At 36.9% G+C, this 24,865-nt stretch overlaps 1 protein-coding gene across 1 annotated transcript; it reads right to left on the bottom strand.

The window, feature by feature from the left end:
* Positions 1-18,823: 18,823 nt before the first annotated feature.
* On the bottom strand, positions 18,824-19,198 carry LOC114397354 (uncharacterized mitochondrial protein AtMg00810-like). Its single transcript, XM_028359415.1, has one exon. The coding sequence runs from the start codon at positions 19,196-19,198 to the stop codon at positions 18,824-18,826; it is 375 nt and encodes a 124-aa protein (XP_028215216.1).
* Between the last annotated feature and the right edge of the window lie 5,667 nt (positions 19,199-24,865).

Raw genomic sequence — 24,865 nt, 5'->3', positions numbered from 1 at the left:
ACTAAAAAAATACTTAAATTTTCAATTCAAATATAAATAAATTTAACTGAGTTTACCTCTATTAAGTTATATTATTTTTAAAATATTTTTCATTTAATTATAACCTGTTTCCAAGGACTCTATTTTATTTATGATATCAAATTTCAATGAAAAGCATAATAGTCACAAATTAAAGCAAAGCAGAACTGAGAAACTCTTTAAGTTAACAAAGAAAAGACAATTAATGCTTCTTAATTTCTCTATGTGAAATCCTTTGAGACGTAGGCAACCAATGTAAAAAATCCAATGAGCATGGTCAAATTGATCCAAGCAAGGGGTGTTTGAAACGATGCTCAAAGCCAGAACTATAACAGCAGTAGCTACCACAATAATCAAATATGATCGGAAAAGAAGGCCTTTTTGTTATATATGTCAAGAAATTTCCAAATTGTGAACAAGGGGGAGTAAAGAATGAATACTGGCTAAAGCCAGAAACTTGGTCTTTGGTTGTTCTATTGAGAGTTTCGAGGTTAGTGGTTGTTACTTTAAAAATCACGGCAACCCAAGTAGTCAGTGATAGAAGATAATTCCTTGCCTTTCTCCTTTCACAAGATGAGGATCAGTTTATATACACAATATACAAGCGTATGACTACGCTAGAATGTCATACGCTAGAATTGGGGAATTGACTAGCTATAATTAGGAAACTAACTAGCTATAATCAAGGGACAAAATATACACCTAACTAATATAGCAGGCAGAAGGCCAAACCGCCAGCGGAGCTCGCGTGGAAGGGCAGACTTCACGTGGAAGGGCATCTCGCCACTTGCACTGGCGACTTCGCCACTGCTGCTGAAACCACAGCTCTGACTGGCGAGTTTCGGAAATGGCAGGCCTAGGGGTGCAGGAAGCAGAAGCCGTTTCCGAGGGAGGGTGCAGACTGAGTAGCTGCAGCGCGCAGAGGAGCAGGGAATCGCCAGTTTGACTGGCTATTTGCTTGAGGTGGATAAATCGCCAACCCCAACAGCGATTTCAGTTGCTTAAATCCCTCCGTTTCCCCGTAGACCTTTCACGCAAAAAAAAAAAATGCAGAAAAAAAGAAGGAAGTTGTTGTTGCTGTTCGTGTGTCGTAGACCATCCACGCAGGAAAGAAGAAGGAAGTTGTTGTTGGTGTTCATGAGACACACTTAAAAAAAATGAACAATTTCAAAATAGTAATTTTAAAGACAAAATAAAATACATCACTCTTCATATTGAAATTTATTTCTGCACTAACATACTTACTATAAATAAATATAATGCCAAAAAAAATTTATTTTAAACACCATTCAACTTCAACGCTTATAAATTTTTAACACACACCAACAAACCATAAACATAAGCCTAATCTAATTAAAAAATTACTACAACTTCATATTAAAAAAAAAATTCACACTCAAAATACTTACTTCAAATAAATATGATGCTACAATTTTTTTTTTATTTTAAACACAGTTAAAAGTATAATATTGATTAATTTTTAACACACTAACAAAGCATCAACACTAACCTAATTAAAAAGTACAATATTCAGTTAAAAGTTAAAATATTTTTTCCGCACTCCAAATATTTTCTTGAAATAAAGATGATGACATAATTTTTTTTTATTTTACATACAGTTGAACCCATACACAATATCACATATACAACTAATTTATTTGAACCCATACACAAATTTTTAACATACAGAATATTGATAAAAATAATTTTATTTTACATACACAATATTGATGAATTTACTTGAACTCATACACAAATTTTTAACACAAACAATAGGCATATGAGATATAAAACTAATTTATAAAAAAATTAATTCAACAAAATATTTGATGCCAACAGTTGCTTGATTGGGACTTTCAAACCTTCAATAAAACTTTCAAGACTGATAAATTTAAACAAGGAGGCAAATTTGGATGATTTTGGTAACTTCTCAAGAACACTAAAACACTGAAACTGCAAGGAAAACACTGAAATGACAAGTTTTAAAAACACTGAACTCGGGAGAAGTATTTAAAGGCCCTGCCCAAACCGCCAAACCAAGGGGCAAGTCCCCTTTATTTTGCCCAAATCGCCAAACGTATGGGCGATTCCCCTTTAAACTCCCCTAAGCCCAAGAAGTCAAAAAGCAACCTGCACCCACGTCCTGCACCCCCTAGGCCTGCCATTTCCGAAACTCGCCAGTCAGAGCTGCGGTTTCAACAGCAGTGGCGAAGTCGCCAGTGCAAGTGGCGAGATGCCCTTCCACGTGAAGTCGCCAGCACCGCTGGTGATTTGGCCTTCCACGTGTCGTATGGCAGCGAAATCGTTATTGCCAATGGCAGTTTGCATGAAAAAATGCATGCATCTCACGTAAAAAAGAACACCATGCCGGAATTAGTTCCAAAAGGACCCCATTTGAGGAATAAGTTTATAAAAAGGATTCCTTTTGGGCAATTTGCCTAATATAGCATATACACTAAATTAGAATATATTAACATATATTCTAACACTCCCCCAGAGTTTAAGCGGGAGGTTGTCGAATGCTAAGACTGTCCCGAAAATCCTCAAATAACACCAACAGAAGACCTTTGGTGAAAATATCTACAATATGATAACGCGAGGGGACATGTAACACTCGAACTTGGCCATGAGCAACCTTTTCCCAAACAAAATGTATATTTATTTTAATATGCTTAGTGCGTTGATGTTGAATAGGATTGCCAGCTAGGTAGATCGCACTAACATTATCACAGTAGACCAATGTAGCTTTTTGAATCGGGCAATGAAGCTCCAAAAGCAAGTTTCTCAACCAACAGGATTTAGACACCACATTGGCAAACCCTCAGTATTCGGCTTCAACACTGGATCGCGATAGCCACTATTAGAAAATATGCTTTTTACATCGATTATTTATGACTTTCTACATCGGTTTTTAACCGATGTTGAAAGTACCGATATTAAAAGTATTATCGTTAACATCGGTTTTTTAAAATCGATGTTAAAGTGAAATTGACAACATCGATTATTTAAATAACCGATGTTATATGTTAAGAATTACACCAAAAGAATATATATGAATGTTGACAGTTCACATCGATTTTTATACAAAATCGATGTTAACTTATACATTAACATTGATTTTCTATAAAAACCGATGTTATACATTAACATCGGTTCTGTATAAAAACCGATGTTAACTTCCAAATGTTAACATCAGTTTAAGTAAAAAACCGATGTTAACTTATACGTTAACATCGGTTTCTGATAAAAACCGATGTTAATATAAAAAATGTTAACATCGGTTTTTATACAAAACCGATGTTAACATATAAGTTAACATCGGTTTTTTTTTTTTTACAGAAATTCATGTTAATGTTTTTCGATATTAACATCGATTTAAAAAAAAAACCAATGTTAATATACACCAACAACATTGGTTTTTTTTGGAAAAATCGATGTTGTTGGTGTATATTAACATCGGTTTTTTTTTTAAAAAAATCGATGTTGTTATTAGGAATTTTTTAAAAATACTCTCTGTTTTTACAAAAAACCCAAAATTTAATTTGTAAATTTAAAATCAGACCACACAACACAACATATATCATTTGCATTCTGCTTTCAAATAGGTTTTAGCAGAAAGCTAGCTAGTAAACCATCAATTGTAAAAAATCAATTGCTAACTATGAATAAATAATTTATTAATAACTATCAACAAAGATTGTTCAATGTTAAAATGAAATAACAATAGTAAAAAATGTAATGCAAGCTAGTAAACTAATTAAGTAACCTAAAGTTACATAGTTCCCTAACATCCTAAGTTTGATTTCTAACTTTGAGATAATATTGTGCCCATTGCATGCGAAGAGCCTTCAATCGCTCTGCTTTCAATGGTCTAACATCATTAAAATACTGCATGATCAAATAAAACATAAGTTAATAATGTAATACCAATGATAAGAAAATCAACTTTGTTTGAAATAAACAATTATCGTTTTCCAATTATTCCTGAAACTTCCTAAGATTATGGTGGACATCCAGTGCATGACGTAATAGTCACACTCAGTGCTTCCTTTTTGTATATTACACTAAATACATAATGAAATTTGAATATTAAACGTTAACTACAATTAGTGTACACACACATAAAATATATATAAGTAGAAGTTTTATTTAAATCACGTACCTTAACAACAATCCACCTAGCACCAGCCTTGGATTTAGGTTGTGGAGTATCATCAAGTCCTTTCAAAGCATTGTTGAATACAAGGAACATTAAAATATTGATGTTGTTGAGTTATGCTAATGCAAATGTATTGAAAAACAACATTGACCTGTTAATTATTCCTTTAAGGTAGTTGTCTGGCCTGTTATGCAAGGAACAAAACCAAACAACAAGATTTTCCTTAGGCAAAATGACAACCATTTTCCAGTGTGGGTTGCAGTGGAGACCAATATGGGTTATTGTAGTATTAGACATTATTTAAATTCAATTGTTCAGTTTGACTTACCCATTTAGGTAGGCTCCAAGGTAAACACGTTTTGAACTCTGCATCCAACTCTTCATGTAACTTTCTGATTCAAATTGTGAATGCCCAGATCTCTTAATGGACTGTGGCTCGAGGAATCCATACACATTGGAATTTCCCGCTCGCATACTTATCTCAGTCATATGCCTATTATTGTTAAGACAAAGTTAATTATGTATGAATTTAAAACAATAACTAAGGTAATTAACAATAATGTAAATTGACTTACAGAATCCACAACTGTATAACAAATATGTCGAGACATTGACCACCGTGTGCAATTTCAGAGATATCTTCGTGCTTTATGTACAATGGGAAGTCTTTATTAAACACCCCGAACACGGTAGCATCCACATAACTTGGAGAGGCTTTAAAACAAGTTGTGGGATGGTCAATGGCATCAAATATAAGCGAGGCATCAGTGCGCTTAGCGAGTCAAGGGAATCCGAAAGAGAATCTTCCATGCATGCACGCACCCAGCGCGCCATCAACTCGCCCAACGAGTTGTTTGTCTCTTCCTGCGCTCAGCGCGCCTGTCCTGCTAAGCGTGTTCATCAATTTTGCTTGAATATATGAATGTTTGCATGAACTCACTCAGGCATTGCACTTTGGCTTAGCGAGATGTTAAATTTCCAATTTTTGTTTAAGTTTCATATGAACTCCCTTAGCCGGCATGTCGCGTTAAGCGAGTTGTGTTGCTTGGGTAACAGTCTAAGAGACTGTTTGTCTTCTATTGGTGGCTAAGCAAGTCAGTCTCGCTAAGCCACCCAGCCTCTGTAGGTTAAATAAGCTTGGGCTAAGTGAGTCAGTCTCGCTAAGCCCAAAGCATTTTAATTTTTTGAGTTTTTGTTCATGCGCTAAGCCAGTAATGCTCGCTAAGCGCAATTTCTTATCTTTTTTGTTTTATTTTGGAATTGGCTCGCTAAGCCAATTAAGTTTTAGTAGTGTCTTTGGGCTAAGCGCCTGATGATGCTAAGCCTGTATAGTGTGTCGCGCTAAGCACGCCTTGCGCGCTAAGCGCAATTAGCTCTCTGTTAGAGAATAAGGCTTAGCGAGTCATGCTCGCTTAGCCATTGTGTTGTGTTCAGCTAAGTGAGTGTGTCTCGCTTAGCCAGAGTCTTTGATTTTGTGTTGTCACGCTAAGCGCGCTCTGCGTGCTAAGCACAAGCTGTTATTTTCATAAGGCGCACTAAGAGAGCAGTCTCGCTAAGCACCCAGTCTTATTTTTTGTTTTATTTTTCTGCTTTTAGTTGAAATAAAAACCTGTCTAACTTGTATCCTGTGACTCTTTTTTATGCAGATGGCCTCTAGAAAGAGGAAAGCTACTGCTTCCAGGCCCTGGGAGCCTTATGACACCACCAAGATTACATTAGAGGGGGCCTGGGAGAGGTTTGAGCAGAACATTTACTCCCGGAACATCCTTTCAGAAAGGAACGTTGTTCTGTACATATCAGAGTATGACGAGTTCCATAGAGAACTCAAGAGGCACTACTGGCACAAGGCCTTGACCAGGCAGATAGATGGGCATATTGATGTGGCCCTAGTCAAGGAATTCTACGCTAATTTATATGATCCGGAGGATAAATCTCTGAGGCAGGTCAGGGTGAGGGGCAAACTTATAAAGTTCGATGATGAGTCCCTCAACACCTTCCTGGAGGCCCTCGTGATTCTGGAGCCAGGGGAGCACGTTACTACATATTCCAGGTTCTACCGTACACACAGACCCTCAGGAGCTTGCTGCTAAGCTCTGCATTCCAGGGCGTGAATTTGTTTTAAATGCTGAAGGAGCGCCCTGGAAGCTCCTAAGGAAGGACCTCACCACCTTGGCGCAGACCTATAGCGTCTTATCTTATTCTAACCTCGCCCCCACATTTTACACATCTAATCTGAATATGGATCGGGCGAGGTTAGTTTATGGACTCGTCATGAAGATGGATATGGACGTGGGCTCGCTTATTTCTGGATAGATCTCCGAAATGACCCCGTCCAAATCCTCTAGGCTTGGCTTTCCTACACTCATTACTGCACTGTGCATAGCTAGAGGAGTGGTCTCAGATTCTCTTACTTTCGAGTCTCTCAGCCCTACCATTAATTTGGCATATATAAAGAAGAATTGTTGGAACTTGGATGACCCTTCGGTCACATTTCCAGTGACCTGCAAGGCCAGGGCTCAAGGATCTGAAGGCTTATCTTCTTCTGCTCCCCTTGCTCCTGCTCCCTCTACATCAACTCTTCCATCACCAACAGTTCACACTGGCACCTCCGCTTTGAGCTCTGATGTCACAGTGCCGATTCTGCAGAGCCTCCACCATGGCTTATGCCTGGTGATGCAAAGTATCCATGATCTGGCTCAGCATCGACCTATTATTAGCATGGAGGATTTCATGGCACGGGTGGCCTGACCAGGAGTCCAGCCTTCTCCTTTGGGGGTAGGTGAGGCTTCTGCAGCCTAGGAGCCTCAGCCGAAAGTCACACCTGAGGTTACTCTAAAGGCCAATCCACGGACTTCACCAGTCACCACATCAGTTGTGGAGGTCTCAGAGGAGGAGGATGGCGCTGCAGACACAGATTATGCAGCAAACATGACAACAACGCAGAGTATCTGGGATCCCTGGCCTACAGCTACACAGGAGACACCTCAGCCAGCCTAGGACACTCCCTCCTCACCTCAGGATGAGCCAACTGCACCACAAGAGGAGCTGTGACAGGATCTTTTTGCATTTTTCCTGTTTCTAATACATTTTTATGATTATTTTTATGCTTTTAATTTTAGCTTTATGTTTCAGTTATTTAGTATCAAACTCTCTAGCCTTGTGAATAGTTTGCAGTTTTGATTGTTATTGCAATGGTTTGATTTGATTTGAAAACCGTGTGTTTGTGAATGATTTGAATTGATCGATTGCATGGATTGAGTGAATTGTGGTGCATAGATCATATGCTTTGAATAAGTATGTAGTGATTAGAAGAGAAAGAACATGAATTAGGAACATGGCTGAAAATGTTAGTTGGTTTGATAGGTAGAATTTGAAGGTAATCATTAGCCATTACCTGGTGAGTGTGTGATGTTTAACTATGAGAGAGCAACTAATATTGGGTATCGGTTTTTGCATGAATCTCTGATTACTGAATGAATGCATGAGTTTGAAGATGATTGAAATAGCCACATAGCCAAAGAGCTTACCTTGTGCATGAATGATTTATCCGTTGCACCCATGTTGAGCTGAGAATTTGATTGATTGACTTGAACCCTGAGCTTGTAAATTGTAACATCCATCTACCTTTTCTTAGGTAGTAGGAGAGCATCATAGTTCAAGGCAAATTTGTCCCAAATTTGGGGGAGGTTATTGGGTGACAATAATTGTGGTAAGAAAGATAACAGCACACACAATAATATCAAGAAGCAGCAAGTAAAAGCTGCTAAAATAAAATAAAATAAAATAAAGAAATTTCAAGAATAAAAGCCAAGTGGGTGTTGTTATTGAAGCTAAGTGCTGTAAATATTGAAAGGCAAGTAATAGAAGCTGGAATAAAAGACAAAGGGGTTGATCTAAGGATGAAGGCTCTCCTAGAACTTAAGATTTTTGCATCCTAGAAAAACCATGATTTGTTTGCAGCCCAGCCTCATTACAAGTCACGAAAAGTCCTTCAGATTCAATTTGTGTGTTTGTGACCGTATGACATGAGATGAAATGCAAAGATTGAGACTTGTGTTGGTTGTTGATTGAGAAATAACCTTAAACACTTGTGCTTAAGAGAAACAGTGATCGTGAGGCATTGGCTTGATGAATCTTCCTTGATATTTGTCTTGTCTACTAGCTTATTTCATTTGTGTGCCTAATTATCATGTTCATATCTTTGAAAATCCACATATCTTGTGAAAAGTTGTTGGTTGAAGCATTGTAAAGATGAAGAAATAGAAGGTTGTAGTGGTTGGTGTCTCACTAAGTGAGGCATATGCGCTTAGCGAGACATTAGCACGCTTAGCGAGTCAAGGAAATCTGGAAGAGAATCTGCCACACATGCATGCGCCCAACGCACCATCAGCTCGCCCAACGAGTTATTTGTCTCTTCTTGCGCTCAGCACGCCTGGCTTGCTAAGCCAAAAATCACTAACTCGCGCTTAGCAAGAAAGTGGCGCTAAGCCAGCCTTCGAGGACAGAAAGCCCTTTTTAAGGCTGAAGTTGGAAAAATCGGAGATTCGCCGATATTGAGAGCATAGAGAGTGAAAAAGAAAGGCGCAAAATAGAGCAAGGAAGCCAAAAGCCTCATCTTTCAAGAGGATTTTAGGTTAGGGAGTGATTTGTAGGTTCCTAGAGGTGGAGGAGACATCTCCATCATTGTGTAATCTGTAATTTTCTTCCAAAGCCCCCATCTTGTAGCTAAAAGGTGTTGCCTTGTGATGGAAGGCTAACTTTCTGTGTTGGGAAATTTTGCTGAGACTTGATGTAAATTCTTAACTATCTATTTAAAGTTGTTTTATGTGTTCATTACTTCTAGCTACACTTAATTATTGTATGTTTTTATTCCGATCACCCATTTGTGTGTAAAGTTAGGATTTTTAGCATTGGAAAATGTTTTTAATCCTTAGAACTGGATAGAGCAAGGTTAGATAACTGGATTGCTAGGCATAAAGTGCAGGGTTTTATTTTTTAATATGTTGTGATTTTAATGTTGTTCGATTAGGCTAAGTTTGACGAGGGATTCGAGAATGAGGTTTAATTAGAATTAGTCCATTCACACGAGGGATCGGTGTTTGGTATTTTAGTCATCAGCATAGAACACTGAAATAACCTTAAATAGAGAAAAATCTTTTAATTACATCAAGCGTTCAGTAGAAGGACCTGACATTTTTAATCATTTGTTTTCTCTTCTGTTTTGATAGTGAAATTTGTAGTTAATTTAGATTTACAATATACATCTTTTGTTTATTTCTATTTCATGGCTTTTTACAAATGTCCACTTGCTGAATAAAACTTCACTTAATGAAATAAGTTCCCTAAGTTCGATACTCGGTTTCTTACCATTTTATATTACTTGTGACTCGGTACACTTGCCAATAAAATTTGCAGTTGTAAAGAGAGCGAACAAGTACATCCACCACAAATAAACATGACCACAACATTTGATTTCTCTGACCAAATGAACAATTAAGTGAACCATGATGTCAAAGAAAGCAGGAGGAAAATACATCTCCAACTGGCACAGTATAATTGCGGCCTCATTTTCCAAGTCATCAAACTTGACAGGATCAAGGACTTTGCTACATATGGCATTGAAGAAAAAGCACAAGTGAGTTATGGCTAACCTGACTTTGTTAGGCAAAATGTCTCGTATGGCCACGGCTAACAATTGTTGCATCAACACGTGACAATCATGAGACTTTAACCCTACCAGCTTAAGCTCCTTTAACTGTACAAGGCTCTTAATATTTGAAGAGTATCCTTGTGGGACTTTGACTCAGCACAGACACTGACAAAAACTGATCTTCTCTTTTCTGGACAAAGTATGACAAGCTGGAGGCAAGTATATTTTTTTACCATCAGACCTTAGATGCAACTGCGATCGTATACCAATGTCAGCTAGATCTTGATGGGTATTCAGACCATCTTTCGTCTTGCCTTGAATGTTAAGGAGCGTCCCAATTACACTATCACATACATTTTTCTCCACATTCATAACATCAATACAATGTCTAATATCTAGATCAAACCAGTATGGAAGATCGAAGAAAATGGACATCTTCTTCCATATACAAGTCTTACTTTTATCCTTCTTTTGGGTCTTTCCAAATATAGTATTCAGGTGTTGAACCCATTGGAAGACCTGCTCACCAGTCAACGGTATCGGCGCAGTTTCGTGCTCTTGACTTTCATTAAATGTTTTTTTCAATCGCCTGTAAGGGTGATGAGGTTTTAGAAAACGGTGATGCCTACTGTACACTATTTTTCTACCATGTCTCAGCTGTATATAGTTTGTGTCTTCTTCACAGACGGGGCATGCATGATGACCCTTAACACTGTAACTACTCAGATTCCCATATGTTGGAAAGTCATTAATGGTACAAAAAAGCATTGCACACATTTGAAAAGTCTCCTTGTGAAACCCATCAAACACTAAAACTCCCTCATCCCACAACTTTGTCAGGTCTTCAATCAACGGACTTAGATAAATATCAATGTCATTTCGTGGCTGTCTTGGGCCCGATATCATCATAGACAACATCATGTATTTTCGCTTCATGCATAACCAAGAAGGAAAATTGTAAATTACTAGTAGAACTGGCCATGAACTGTGTTGAGTGCTTAAATTGCCATATGGATTCATTCCATCACCCATATCTGGCCTTGACATTAACCAGACTTAACACCGCCGACAACAACATTAAGGAATTCTTGCACCCTGTATACAAAGGCTTCTTTGAATCACTTTGCAATCCTTCATACATAAGGGCATGTGCTTGCTGAAAAGACTCTTGTCCAAGGTCACGAATCATATCCTCCAAGCGATCTCCCATTTTTACATCAAACGGTTAAGATTGGGATCCACTTTGCATGTTTGTCAATTCACCATGCCATATCCACGTCGTGTAATTCTTCTTAATCCCATCACACAATAGATGCTCCCATATGTAGTCCGGTATTTGTCGTCTTCCGTTCAAACAATTGATACAAGGACAATAATATTTTCCATCTTCATTCGGTCGACTTCTTTGTGAAGCAAATTGCAAGAACTGCTTAACGCCTTCCTCGTATTCTGGGCTGATGCAACTTTCATTCATCCAACTTTGATCCATCTAAGTAACTCCGTGATACTCACAAAGTTATTCAATGCATGAAAATCTTACTTTTTTATTATAGGTGTGGCCCTATCCCATTCAGGAAGACTGTCTTTTATGGTAGCTTCGTATGTCAGGGTTAATTCTATTTTGTTAAATTTTGACAAAATTTCGGAAGCATTTCGCATTGGTCTCCAAGTACACGACATGAAATCAGTGAAATTAATTTCCCGATAATCAAGTATGCACTTAGAGAACAACTAGAAATGCATTGTATCAAAATTTCATCAAATTAAACAAAATAATGTTAACCTTAATGCATGAATCTACCATAAAAATATCAGTCTCCCCAAACTGTCCAAACGGATAATTCAAGATTGGATATAATGATTAATGCAAACTGTCCGAAAGAATCATTGCATTCAGTCTCAAATGGGAATCTAAGATTTTCTCATCATGAACACAATTTGTATATCATATATCAATTGTCTTTAATGGCAGTGAACAAGTAATAAAAACATTAATTGGTAACAAACATTTGCACCCGTGATGATGAGCAGCACCGTCCAAAATGAAATGAACAATCTAAGAAATAACTCAATGACCACCTACATCAATCATCAAACAAATATCAATATGTGACAATGAGTAGGCTTAAAGTATGATAGATATCAATTGACGTCGTCAATGTCTGAAAATCATAAGTCTAACTAGCATACGCAGTAGTGAGGCTTCATCATTTTGAAGCAAGTTAATGTCTCATCATTTTCAAGCAAGTTAAAATTTCTAGTGCTTCATCAAATGATTATAACTATTTACTTTTTCTAAAATTTGTTGCAAGGATTATATTTGCTTTCTAAAATTTGGTTATTTTGAAATTGATTTTACAGAAACAGCAGTGGATGTTATATATGATTTTTTTTACACTAATGGAGACAAGTCACAATATTGTGGCATGCTTGGGACATGCATGCAAGCTGTGTCTTGTCACTAGCTACCTAGGTTTACAATCTACCTATCTATCTAGCTAGTGAACTTCACAATCTAGCTGGCAACATTGTAATTAGTGCTAAGGTCACAGTTCCAATGTTACGTGGTTGTCCAACAAAGTTGTTGTTGTTGAGCACAAGATCTGTGAGGTTCTACAGTTTGTCCAAGATGGAAGGAAGTTTTCCTTCAAAGCTGTTATCAGAAAGGTCCAACTATTGGATTGAGGAGCAGTTGAGTAGCTCCAAGGGAAACTTGCCAGAGAGCATGTTTCTAGCCAAGAAAAGTTGTTGAAGCTTTGAACCTTTGAGGCATAAGTTACTTCGAATGCTACGGATCAAAGCATTATCAGACTATTAAGCTCAGAAGGAATTTCTCCATGTAGTTTGTTTCCAACCAAATTCAGGTATGTCAAGTTAGAAAGATGACTCGAAGCTGTAGGGATTGACCCAGATAAACTGTTATTGGCTAAATTCAGAATTTTCAAAGATATAAGAGATCCCATAGGGGAAGGTAAGTCTCCTTCAAGAATGTTGTTTGATGCTGCAAAGTTTTGGAGCTCTTCACAGCCTTCAATCTCTTCAGGTATGTGGCCATTAATGTTGTTCATTTGTACATCAAGAGATATTACATGCTTCAATTTACCAATTCCAAAAGGTATGCTTCCATTTAAGTGGTAGTATCCTAGAGCCAACACTTTCAATTCACTCATATTGGCAACACTAGGTGGAATTTCATGTGTCAGCATGTTGTCTCCTATTCTAAGAACTTGCAACTTCCTCAAGTTACCTATCTCTGAAAGAATGTTCCCAGAGAGATCATTTGAGTATAGTTGCAATATTCTTAGATTTTGAAGCTGACCCAGCTCTGAAGGGATGGAGCCAGAAAGAGAATTAGAAGACAAATCAAGTGTTTGAAGAGAAGTGAAGTTACCCAACTCAGTTGAAATAGAACCTAATATTCCTGAACCAGAAAATTTGAACATAGCTCTGTGTTTTACCAGGTAGGAGTTCTTTGTCATAGACTGAACTCTCAAATAATCTTTGAAAAGGTCTTTTACTTCACAAAATAATAAAAAAAAAGATTCTTACTTGGTTCATTGGGTATATTGTTAATATTTTTACTAGTTCCTCTTGATTGTTTTGTATATTTCCCCTTGATTATTATATCTTTTTGCCCTTAAAGACCATTGCTACTCTCTACCTTAGACAAATTCATTGCAAATACCCAAAGTACTCAAACCTTAAGATACTAACTTTTAATAATATCCCATAAGACAACAGTAGCTAGAGCAAGATTCAACAATCAGGATGTTATTGCTGGAGTGATTGTTGGTACTGAAACAAATGCAGCTTATATACATAGTGCACATGCAACTTATGTACAAAGTGCACATGCAATCTCCATTGGCCTTATTTTATAAATTTATTGTATTTCTACCTTGACAGCAAGGCAATAATGATTCAGAAATTTTGTCTCCATATTAATTGGTTGAATTAATAATTTGAGCAAGCTAAAGTGCATGCTCTGTTTAGACTTCTTCTCATGTGCCATCTTAGTGTCATCTATTTAATTTAAAAGACTGTTGAATCCACCTTTTCCCACTTCTATCTCATTTCTTACCATTGACTTGAGCTCATAGTTTCTTTTCTTTCATTTTGAAACCTGTAATCAGCACAAGAATGTTGCAGTAGCAAATTGGGATATTATTGCCTCTTTTGGGACATACTTGTTAGCTAGCTGGTAGGAAAAGTGGAAACTAGAGAAAGAGTGACAATGGAGATTGGTGGATTTTATGGTTTATAAATGCAGAGTAAAAAATGTGCAAAATGACAGGATTGAGTGGTTTCCAGTCCTCTCATTTATTAGGTGAAGGATAAAGGAATACCATGCTATATACTGATCCTTTTTGAGTTTTTTTGTGTCATTTTTTATGGGATGTAACAGGACATATCACATGGTTGCAATACATCATGATACATCTTCGGATCTGAAGGTGGTTGGAAACAAATTGAAGGATATATTAGAGGTATGCAAGCTTTTCTGACCATATTGAATAAAAATTGAAGGTGCATTTATAATATTAGATATATTAGAGGTATGCACCATATTCACCAAGCAGGCTATATGCCATTCCTCCTAGAATTGCTAGTGGCTCAGTTCCTGGAGTTTCCTCTAAGACATACTAGGATGATAACAAAAAGTGAAAAAAAAACATAAATGCTTACAACAAAACTAATAGACTATTGGACTCGGGAAAGTATCACAACATTGTGGATATGAATGCTGGATTGGTTAGTTTTGCTGCAGCTATTCATTCTTCAAATCTATGGGTCGTGAATGTTGTGCCTACTATATGTGTTAATAATATTTTACTATTATGATCTTCTTTTTCAGATGCAAACTATTTGACAAATGGGCATTTAGACTTTGCCATTGGTTAGCTAATGGGAGAGTGCAACAGCAAAGGACGAGTTTCAAAAGAAGGGATATCTTCTTAGAAAAGCATTACTAACTAAAAGTAGCAAAACTAATTAATTAAACCATAGATAATATTACTCTACAACACCACCACACAATCTAACAACTCTAATTAATTAAACCAGAGATAATGAACAGTTACTATTGCTTAGTAGATGAGTATTTAGGGTAATTTGAAAATGGGGTGATTGTTATTTAGAGTTGAGACTTGTTTTGGCAAATTGTCAGAGTAACCAGTTGTTGTTTTATGCCTATCACTAAGTGGTTATTTTGCTTCAAAATATGATTATCATCTCTGCAATTGGAATTATCTATTTCCCCTTGGAATTATCTCTGCAGTTGGAACTTATAACACTATCACAGACAAGAGTGATGTGTATAGCTTTTGGGTTGTGCTTATTGAGCTGATATCATCCATGCCAGCAATTTTAGCAGCCAGTGAAAGAGATGAAGTTAACTTGGCAAATATTGCGATGAAAAAGATTCAAACAGGAAAGCTTAGTGAGCTTGTAGACCCATCCTTTGGGTTTGAGTCAGACCAACCAACTTCATCCAGCAAAGTACATCCACCCTAAGCAGTTGCACACGACTCGGGTGAACTTGGAATTTGAATGAATAATAAGCTATGAACTTCACTGAATTCCTTGACTGAGTAACTGAAAAGGGAATCTAACACGCCCAATGCCACCAAAGATGAAACCAAACATACTACTACTTGTCTGAATGTCATACACTGAAATTAATGGCAGCAAACATTTCCACCAAACAAAACTTTGTACAAAGTCATGTGTAGCTAAGCTATACGTACCAGATTTTTCTTCTAAAAAATATGAGAAATAGTAAATTGCATGTTATTAATTACTAATCAAAACTAAATTGTTGTTCCACCTACTTTTAAGTTCCCAATAGACAATAGGGGGAGATTTGAAGGCTGAAACAAAAGTTTGAGAGTCAACAAGGTTTGTATGAGTTGTAATCAACTTAATTTGTGACCTGCTGAGTAGCAAAAGAATGGTCAAGGATTTTTCATTTCAAATCCGAGTAGCAAAAGGACATTGTATAACTAGAGAAGTCTGAAATTTTGATCTCATTCCTAGCTAGGATAAGAATAAAAGGAAAAGGAGAAGATGAGGTGCTCAGATTAATGGTTGATGAAGATAAATTGATTATGTAGAATTGCAACAACCTGCACTACACCTAAATGTCACAATTTTAGGACCAGAAGTGGTTACTGATTAGAAGCAAGCTATAACTCAATACAATCAATACTTAATTAAAGCTTACAGAGTTGGAGTGCAAGAGGGTGTGGCTGGAGGGTTGGTTTAGTTTGTCTATTTATTTATTGTACCTATGGTTTGGCAGTGCGGTTTGGAGGGAAGATGCTACTAGACAAAGGTTATACAGGAGGACAAGTCATTAGTATATTTTTTGCAATTTTTATTGGTTCCATGTAAGTTAGCTTCTACTTTCCCATATACATTGTGGATGGATGAAACAATCCATATCTTACAACCTCTACCAAGCTTGGCAGGAAAATTTGATCAAATTTTCTGGGCTAATTTCTTTTTGTTGGTCTCTTGGGCAGGCATCTCCAATCTTAACTGCATTCGTTGCAGGACAAGCTACTACCTTTAAAATGTTTGAAACGATTAAGAGGCAGCCAAATATTGATGCTTATGACACTGGTGGTCGACAACTATATGATATTTCTAGAGATATAGAGCTTAAGAAGGTATGCTTTAGTTATACTTCTAGACCTTATGAGCAAATATTCAATGGATTTTCAATTTCAATACCAAGTGGCACTACTGCAACTTTGGTAGGGCAAAGTGGAAGTGAGAAATAAAAAATTATTAGTTCAATTGAGAGATTTTATGATCCACAAGCTGGTGAAGTTCTAATTGACGGTATCAATCTCAGAGAATTTCAACTAAAATGGACCAGACAGAAAATAGGACTTGTCAGCCAGGAACCAGTTCTATTTGCTTGTAGCATTAAACAAAATATTGCTTATGGTAAAGATGGGGCAACAGATGAAGAAATCAAAGCTGTTGTTGAACTTGCTAATGCTGCTAAGTTCATAGATAAATTTCTCCATGTGAGCTCGCAATTCATCTTTCATATTTGAAAATCTTCTGTGTCTATGTGTGTGTATTCAATAAGAGGCCTTTTTATGTTATTACTTTTGTAAAATTGTGAGTTTAGGGACTTGACACGATGGTTGGCGAGCTTATTAGAACAAGCACTAATTTAAGAGGGTCAATGGGATACATTGCACCTGAATGGCTAAGGAATGCACCAATAACTGCCAAAGTTGACAAATACAGTTTTAGGGCTAAGGAATGCACCCTGCTTCCAGTGTATGTTTGTGATAACACTACGCTACCCTTAGGGGATTTGCTATCATAGTAATTACATAAAAACATTCAAACAATGCAGTAGCACCAGCAATCAATGCATTGCAATTCACACACCTAAACTAGTATGAAAGATTGAAAAATTGAAGAAATGGGATACCTGAAAAATGGCCAAGAAACCAGAAAAAGCAAGGCAGACAATATATGGACCAACTTTCTGCTCAGACCCTGCCCAATCAATTTTCACTAACCCAATCAATCACATCATAGCTAAGCACCAACACACAAATCAAAAGTGTACTAGTTAATTTTAGTTCACCAACAAAACATGATAAGTAACTTGTAGAATATCTATTTTTGGTACTTTCTTTGAGTGTTGAATTAAGTGGTCCTACTTAAAAGGATTTTACCTTTTGTACAACTAATTAAAAGCTATAACACATAAGCTTATGAAAGATGATTGTACAGAGCCCCACATGGTTGGTTAAATTTATGTTGAACTTATTGGCCAGAGTTTGTTTGCTGAATCACTAAAATCCAGCATTTTTCTCCCTAAAATGCTCAACAAACTATGCATTTTTTTGCTAAATCACAGGGATCCTTAAGATTTAGATAGCACATACATTACTCTTGCTGAGTGGATAGATATTTAAGTTACCAAATACTGAAACACTGAATGGAAACCTAGCCAAGACTGAATATTTAAACACTTGACGGACAGGGGTTCTTACCTTTAACACAAAGTTGACAGATGAAGTGCTTCGTTGTTGCTTCACAGACCTTCAAGTGAGAGACGACCCAGCCAAAGCTTCAGTGACACAGAAAGGGTGACTTCGAGGGTCACAACTGTGAACATAACCACAAATTCCATGAGGGTCACACTAAGTGGAAGACAAACGGAAAACTAATAAGGGGGCTTTGACGGAATGTATTGAATACAAACCTTTGAAGGGAAATGATGAATTGGAGCTTTCAAAGGAGGATGGAGAAAGGGTTTGCCAAACTGAGTGCGTGGGGGGGGGGGGGGGGGAAGCTTTTGAAGGACAATGAGGAACTAAAACTTTCGAAGGAGGATGGAGAAAGGGTTTGCCAAACTGAGTGCGCGGGGGGGGGGGGAGAATTTGGCTTTTTAATTTATCAATAACACAACATCGGTTTTCTTGGAAAAACCAATGTTAACGTTATAAACTTAACATAAGTTTTGATGAAACCGATGTTAACAAATTAATGTTAACATCGGGTTTTAAAAAAACCGATGTTACCATCAACTAATTCACATCGGTTTTTTCAAAACCGATGTCAATTAACCGAATTTATTACCACCATGGTCGATGTTAACATCAGCTTTTAAAAAAACCGATGTTAATAAAGTCTCGTTATTTACCATTTTGCCACCACATTTTTGTTAACATCGGTTTTTATCAAAAATCGATGTTAAATCTAGATTTTGTAGTAGTGAGCGTAGCCTGTCTTTTGGCTGACCAAGAGATTAAGTTGTCACCTAGAAAAACACAATAACCAGAGGTAGAACGACGAGTATCTGGGCATCCATCCCAATCAGCATCAGTATAAGAGAGAAGAGTGGATGTGGAAGAGGGATAGAGATGAAGACCAAAATCCAGAGTACTCTGAATGTAGCACAAAATGGGCTTGAGAGCGTACATGTGTTCTTCCATGGGGTCATGCATGAATAAACATACCTATTGCACTGCATATGCAATGTCGGGTCTCGTGAAAGTAAGGTATTGGAGAGCCCTTGCAAGACTCCTATAAAGAGAGGGATCCTCAAATGGTGTGTTGGTAGTAGCACTAAGCTTGGGTTTCGTATCAACAGGTGTAAAAGATGGCTTACAGGAAGACATACCAGCTGGGTCAATAATCTCGGCAGCATATTTCTTTTGTGATAAAAATAAACCACCTACATGAGGAGTCACTGCTATGCCCAGAAAATAGCTCAACTGTCCCAAGTCCTTTATAGCAAATTCGGAGCTAAGAAAGGATATGATAGATCTCCGAAGCTCATCCGAGGAAGAAATCAAAATGATATCATCCACATACAATAATAGGTAAGCCATAGAGGTACCTTGATGGTAAATGAATAGAGAATGATCCAAAGTACTGTGAGAGAAGCCAAAAGTACGTACATAGTCAACAAATCTCTTATACCAAGCCCGTGGGGCCTATTTAAGACCATAAAGAGATTTCTTCATCAAACACACATGATTAGGCCGATCTGGATCCCGAAAACCCAAAGGTTGATGCATGTAAACAGTCTCTTTGAGTTCTCCATGTAAGAACACGTTTTTGACGTCAAGTTGATGAATAGGCCAATCGTTAGACAGAGCTAAACTGAGAACTGTGCGAATAGTTTCCGGTTTGACCACCGGACTAAATGTCTCACCATAATCCACACCAACCTGTTGATTTTTACCATTAGCTTGACAAAATTCCCGAAATGACTTATTATCAAATTCCATACCATTATCACATTGTATACTTTTGATGTCCTGTTCAAATTGAGTTCGGATGTATGATTTGAAATTCAAAAATGCAGCATAGGTTTGAGATTTTTGTGATAAAGGAAAAGTCCACAAAAATTTTGAATAATCATCCACAAACAAGACATAATATCTATGACCCGAGAAACTCAATAGGGTGATGTCTAAAGATCACTATGAATAATATCAAATGGCATAATAGTGTGAGATTTTGAAGCATAAAATGGCAACTTAACATGTTTCCCAATAGAACATGAATGACAAATACAAGAGTCCTTAATTTGATTACATTCAATCAATTTATTCTTCCCAAGAGAGTTAAGAATAGGTGCTCCCGGGTGACCCAAACGGTCATGCTAAAGAGATGGTGCTAAGGCTGCAAAAGTAGATGGTGATGTGGCTGGATTTGTAGGCTTAGTGATGGGATAAAGCTCGCCCCAACTCTCACACATCATCAGTGGCATCCCCGTCGAAAAGTCCTTCATAGAAAATCCAAATGGATCAAATTCAACAGTAACAGAGAGTTATCAGTTGTAAACTTCCTAACTGACACTAAGTTTTTAACAAGTTGATGAGCATGTAGGACATTATTTAAGGATAAGGGAGGACATGGGGAAGACAATGTTGTGTGACCATAACCATGAATTGGAATTGAATGACCATTACCAACAATTATACCACGTTTATTGCTCATATTAAAATAAGACGTAAGGTTACCTTGTGCAAAAGTCATGTGAGACGTAGCACCAATGTCCATGTACCAATTTACATCCGGTGGAGTGAGCCCGAGAGTATGCATTGCTGCTTCTATGTCGGTTGGAGTCGGTGTTGCTGTGTATGCTTGTGGAGGTCTGGGCCCAAGAATACCAGGCTGTACTCGCTGCCATTGTTGTCTGAAATTGGGCCTAGCCCATGAGTCAGAAGGCCATGGACATGGAGGTAAAGCCCACGGAGCCATCCATTGCCAAGGCCATGCTTGTCCGCCAGACCAAGGAGCATTAGTCTAGGCCTGATGGTCGGCGTGTTGTTGTCCACCACCACGGTGGTTGCCACTTGTCCTACCCCCACCGCTGGCACCACCCTTTCCCCCACCACGGCCACCGTTGTTGCTGCAATTTTTTCCACTGTTATTGCTGCGGTTTTGTTACTTCTTTCGGCCATTATGATGGTGAGTTGAAGGGATATGATCAAAAACCTCATGAGATTCATCTGTGTCACAAGAAACCATAGCAACAGATGAGTTCTTGACCATTTTCTTGGCAAGGCCTGCCTCTTCAAGAGTGAGCATCGAACGAACTTGGTAAAATGGGGGCAATGGATCTTGTTGGCGAATGAGAGTGGCGACATTATTGTAGGGGTCAATGAGACGAGAGACAAGTTGTTGAACCAGTCGATTGTTGTCGACGGGAGAGCCAACATTCTTGAGTTGATCCGACAAAGACTTGAGATGTTGACAGTAGGCAGAAACATTAGGGAAATCAGCCATGTTAGTGTGGGTGAAGTCATACTCAAGAGTGGCGGCACAAGAATGTTTTTTTATCCTGGAATATATCACGCAATCTATTCCAAGCCGCTTGTGCCATGGAGTCGGGTTCAAGAATGGTAGTAAAAGGTCATTCGAAATAGTGGCATAAATCATATCCACTGAAGAACCGTAGCATCAAGGGTTGGCCATAGTTTGTCTTCCTCCTCTGTTTTAGGCGTTTGGTTCGTGCCTTCTGTCGAAGGAAGAATGTGATCAATTACTCTATGGGATCGTGCGTGAATTTTGAAGAGTTTCGCCCACGTCGCATATTGGACGTTTTCCATCTCAAGGGTGATGGGATGGGAATATGGTTTTTGATGTTGGAGACAGTAAGAGCAGGGTGAAAGGAGGATTTTGAGGTTGACATGAAGGCTAACAGGAAGAAGAAGATGATGAAAGATGGGCAGAGTAGCGCTAGGGCTGGGAGCAAAAGTCAGAGAAAGGGTGAAGGATCTTTCCCTAGGAAATCTGATACCATGATAGAAGATAATTCCTTGCCTTTCTCCTTTCACAAGATCAATTTATATACACAACATATAAGCGTAAGACTAGGCTAGAATTAGGGAACTGACTAGCTATAATTAGGGAACTCACTAGCCATAATCAAGGGACAAAATATACACTTAACTAATATAGCAAATACACTAAATCATAATATATTAACATATATTCAAACAGTCAGCAATATCATTGTTGTGTAGATCTTTATCCATATCCCAAATACATTGTCCACTTGCTCCCTAAACACACTCATTAAGATAGAAAAGAAAAAGAATAGTAAGACTTATACATTCTAGATTATGATGCAGCGTAATTTGCTAGAAGACACATCACACAACAAAAAAATGTCCAATTGGTGAATGGTGAATAATAGAAAAGAAGGGTGTGCAAGTGAAGCATGTAAAAGATGTTGGAATGGTAAGTAGAAAATCACCTTGAAACAAGGTTATGCTATGGGAGAGACCATATATATATATATATATATATATATTTGTGGTTAATTGGTTATAGATAAGTTATAGTAACACCAACCATGTTGGAGTGGAATTCTGGGCAGACATGTTTGGTTCTAGCTATGTTTCTTGCTTCTCCTTAGATGAGATAGAGTGCTTTTCCGTTTGAGATAGAATTGTCAATTGGTGTGAAACGGTTGATTGTTTAATATAGAATACAATTGACTCAAAATTCCAAAATATGGAACCCCCAAGTTCTAAAAGTGCTTCATTTTTATACGTATTGTATTTTATTTTACGTATCAGAGACACACATGCATACGGTCATTACTCAGCTCATTAAGAACCAAACTCTTCTCTGAATTTGGCACACATTATTGGTAAATGTTAAATTTTAATTTGTTTTTCATTTTTCAACTTCACGAAATTCTTCTTGTGTTTCCGGAGGAATTGCTTTAAACTCGCTTGGTTTTATAGTTATTGATAACCTTAAAGTCAAAATTTCTTTTAATAATAAATTTTCAACTTAGTGTTTAATGAAATTGCACTGTATATTTGTATTTAATGATGAATGATTTTGATAAAAAAAAATGCTAAATTTTAATTTTAATCTCCCTTCATTTTTTATTCACAAGTTTGACCCTTATTTTTTTCCCGCAATATAATTTTCAAATTTTAAAAAATGTCATTTTGATCCAATTCTCAATTTTACATATATTTTTTATTTTATTAAATTATTTTTAGTTATTAAATGTTAGTTATCACAATATTGACATATAATTAGTCAACCTTAAATGGTCAACGTAAGCAAAAATCGAAGGTTATATCAAAATTACACATGTCTAAAATATAGACACTAAAATTGTAAAAAAAAAAATGGAGACAAAAATAGCAGATCATAAATTAAAAGAATGCAATAAAGCAAAAAAAAAAATGAAAAAGTCAAACAGTGTAAAATATCACATTTGGCAAAACTTTTTTTTAATATTGTGTATGTTTGGATACAAACACACTAGGAAATCCAACAAACTTTTACAGTAACACACACACAAAATCCGTTATCATATTTTTTTTTATACATATTCGGTTATCATCATAATATTGAAATTAAACTTAGAAGACTAAAAAACATATTATTTTTCCAAACAAAAATTTAGAAAAGTTGGATTTGATAGGAATGTCAAACTATGAATGACATTTGCATCAGTAAACTGGGAACGTATAAGTATGTGATTAGGATTTCTCATATCTATACTTCAAAAATGATTCTGTTATATCATTTAAATAAAATCAATTCTTTTAAACCCAGTATTAAAATATCATTTCCAAACATAAATCATATTTTAACATCTTTCTTTAAATAATTTTTTAATATTAATCCTTTCAAAATCATTTTTATCAAAAGTTTAACTAAATATTCCTTTATTTGGCTTAAAATTCAAAAACTTTTTTTCCTGTCTCTATTTTTCAATCCTCTTCAACTTTTAGGACGATTAAGCGTATACATGATATGACCATTAATCAATGATATATCAAAATCAACCTTTTGGCATTCTTAACTCCATTAATCATACAAAGAGCTAGATAAAAGAAAAATCGACTAAGCTTTAAAAAGAAGAGTTTTTTTCATCAAATCAATGACAGATTCTTCCTGAATCAAGAATCTAGAATCCTAAGACCTAACTCAAGCTAAATCAAAGAAAAAACATAACATAACCACAAAACATAACAGAACTGAGAAACTCTAACTATAGTATAGAATCAGAGTTTGGCAATGGTACTTTCTCAAGAGAAGCAACAACCTTAGCACCGTGTGATGTGACCTTTAATCCAATTCTTAATCTTTTTAAGAGCACCATACTCATAAGCAATCAATGTGAATATTCCAACCCAGATGGCCAAAGTTATCCAAGCAACGGTGGTTGAGATGGAGCTCAAAGCCAGAATTGAAACAACACTTCCCAACATAAGCATAGCACATGTTATGATAGGAAGAAGAAGGTTTCTGTTACTGTTATTATGTGTGTGAAGTATTATCCCAAGCGTGGCCAAGAAGAAGTATAGAACAATGGCTAGAACCAAAGACATCATTAGCTTCTGGTGTTTTTCAAATAAAGAATTTCCTGTGTCAGTGTTTTTTGCTGCAACCAGGGCAATCAGCAGTGCTAAGAATTTTTCATGGATCTCCTTCAATTCCTTGAATAAATTGTCCACTTGGTCCCTAAGAACACTCAATAAAGGAAGAAAGATTTAACAAAAAGTTAGACATACCAGAATTATGATGCAGTTTTGCTAGAAATAAATGAAGCTAAATGCAGAATGTAACACAACCAAAAATGTCCAATTGGTCAACAATAGAAAGAAGAAATGGGATAAAATAGTTAGCCGGGTGTGCAAGTGAAGCTTGTATAAGATGGTGAAATGGTAAGTTAGTAGAATCACCTTTAAATCAGGTTATAGGAAAGAGCATATAACAACATATTTGTGGTAATAGAGTAGTCATAGACAATGTTATGAGAACCGGACCATGTTCTACACCGGGTTAATATCATAAATGATCCAATAACTGAATCGACTCGGCCTTGTTCAATTTCTGGTCTAACCAGTTGAACCGGCCGAATCGATCCGAGTTTAATAACACTAATTATAGACATAGCTGCACTAAGTACCAACCTCATTGAAGTGAAATGAGTGGAATTCAGGACAGGCATGTTTGTTTCTGGCTTCCCTGAGACGAGAATAAGTGCTTTTCCGTTTGAGAATTGT

Source organism: Glycine soja, chromosome 18 (assembly GCF_004193775.1).
Source record: "Glycine soja cultivar W05 chromosome 18, ASM419377v2, whole genome shotgun sequence".
NCBI lineage: Eukaryota > Viridiplantae > Streptophyta > Magnoliopsida > Fabales > Fabaceae > Glycine > Glycine soja.
The sequence above is the reverse complement of the archived record's forward strand: the minus strand, read 5'-3'. Positions and strand labels throughout refer to the sequence as shown.

Excerpts from the sequence above, each read along its gene's own strand:
- LOC114397354 (XM_028359415.1), bottom strand. The coding sequence starts at position 19,198 with ATGGCTTACCTATTATTGTATGTGGATGATATCATTTTGATTTCTTCC.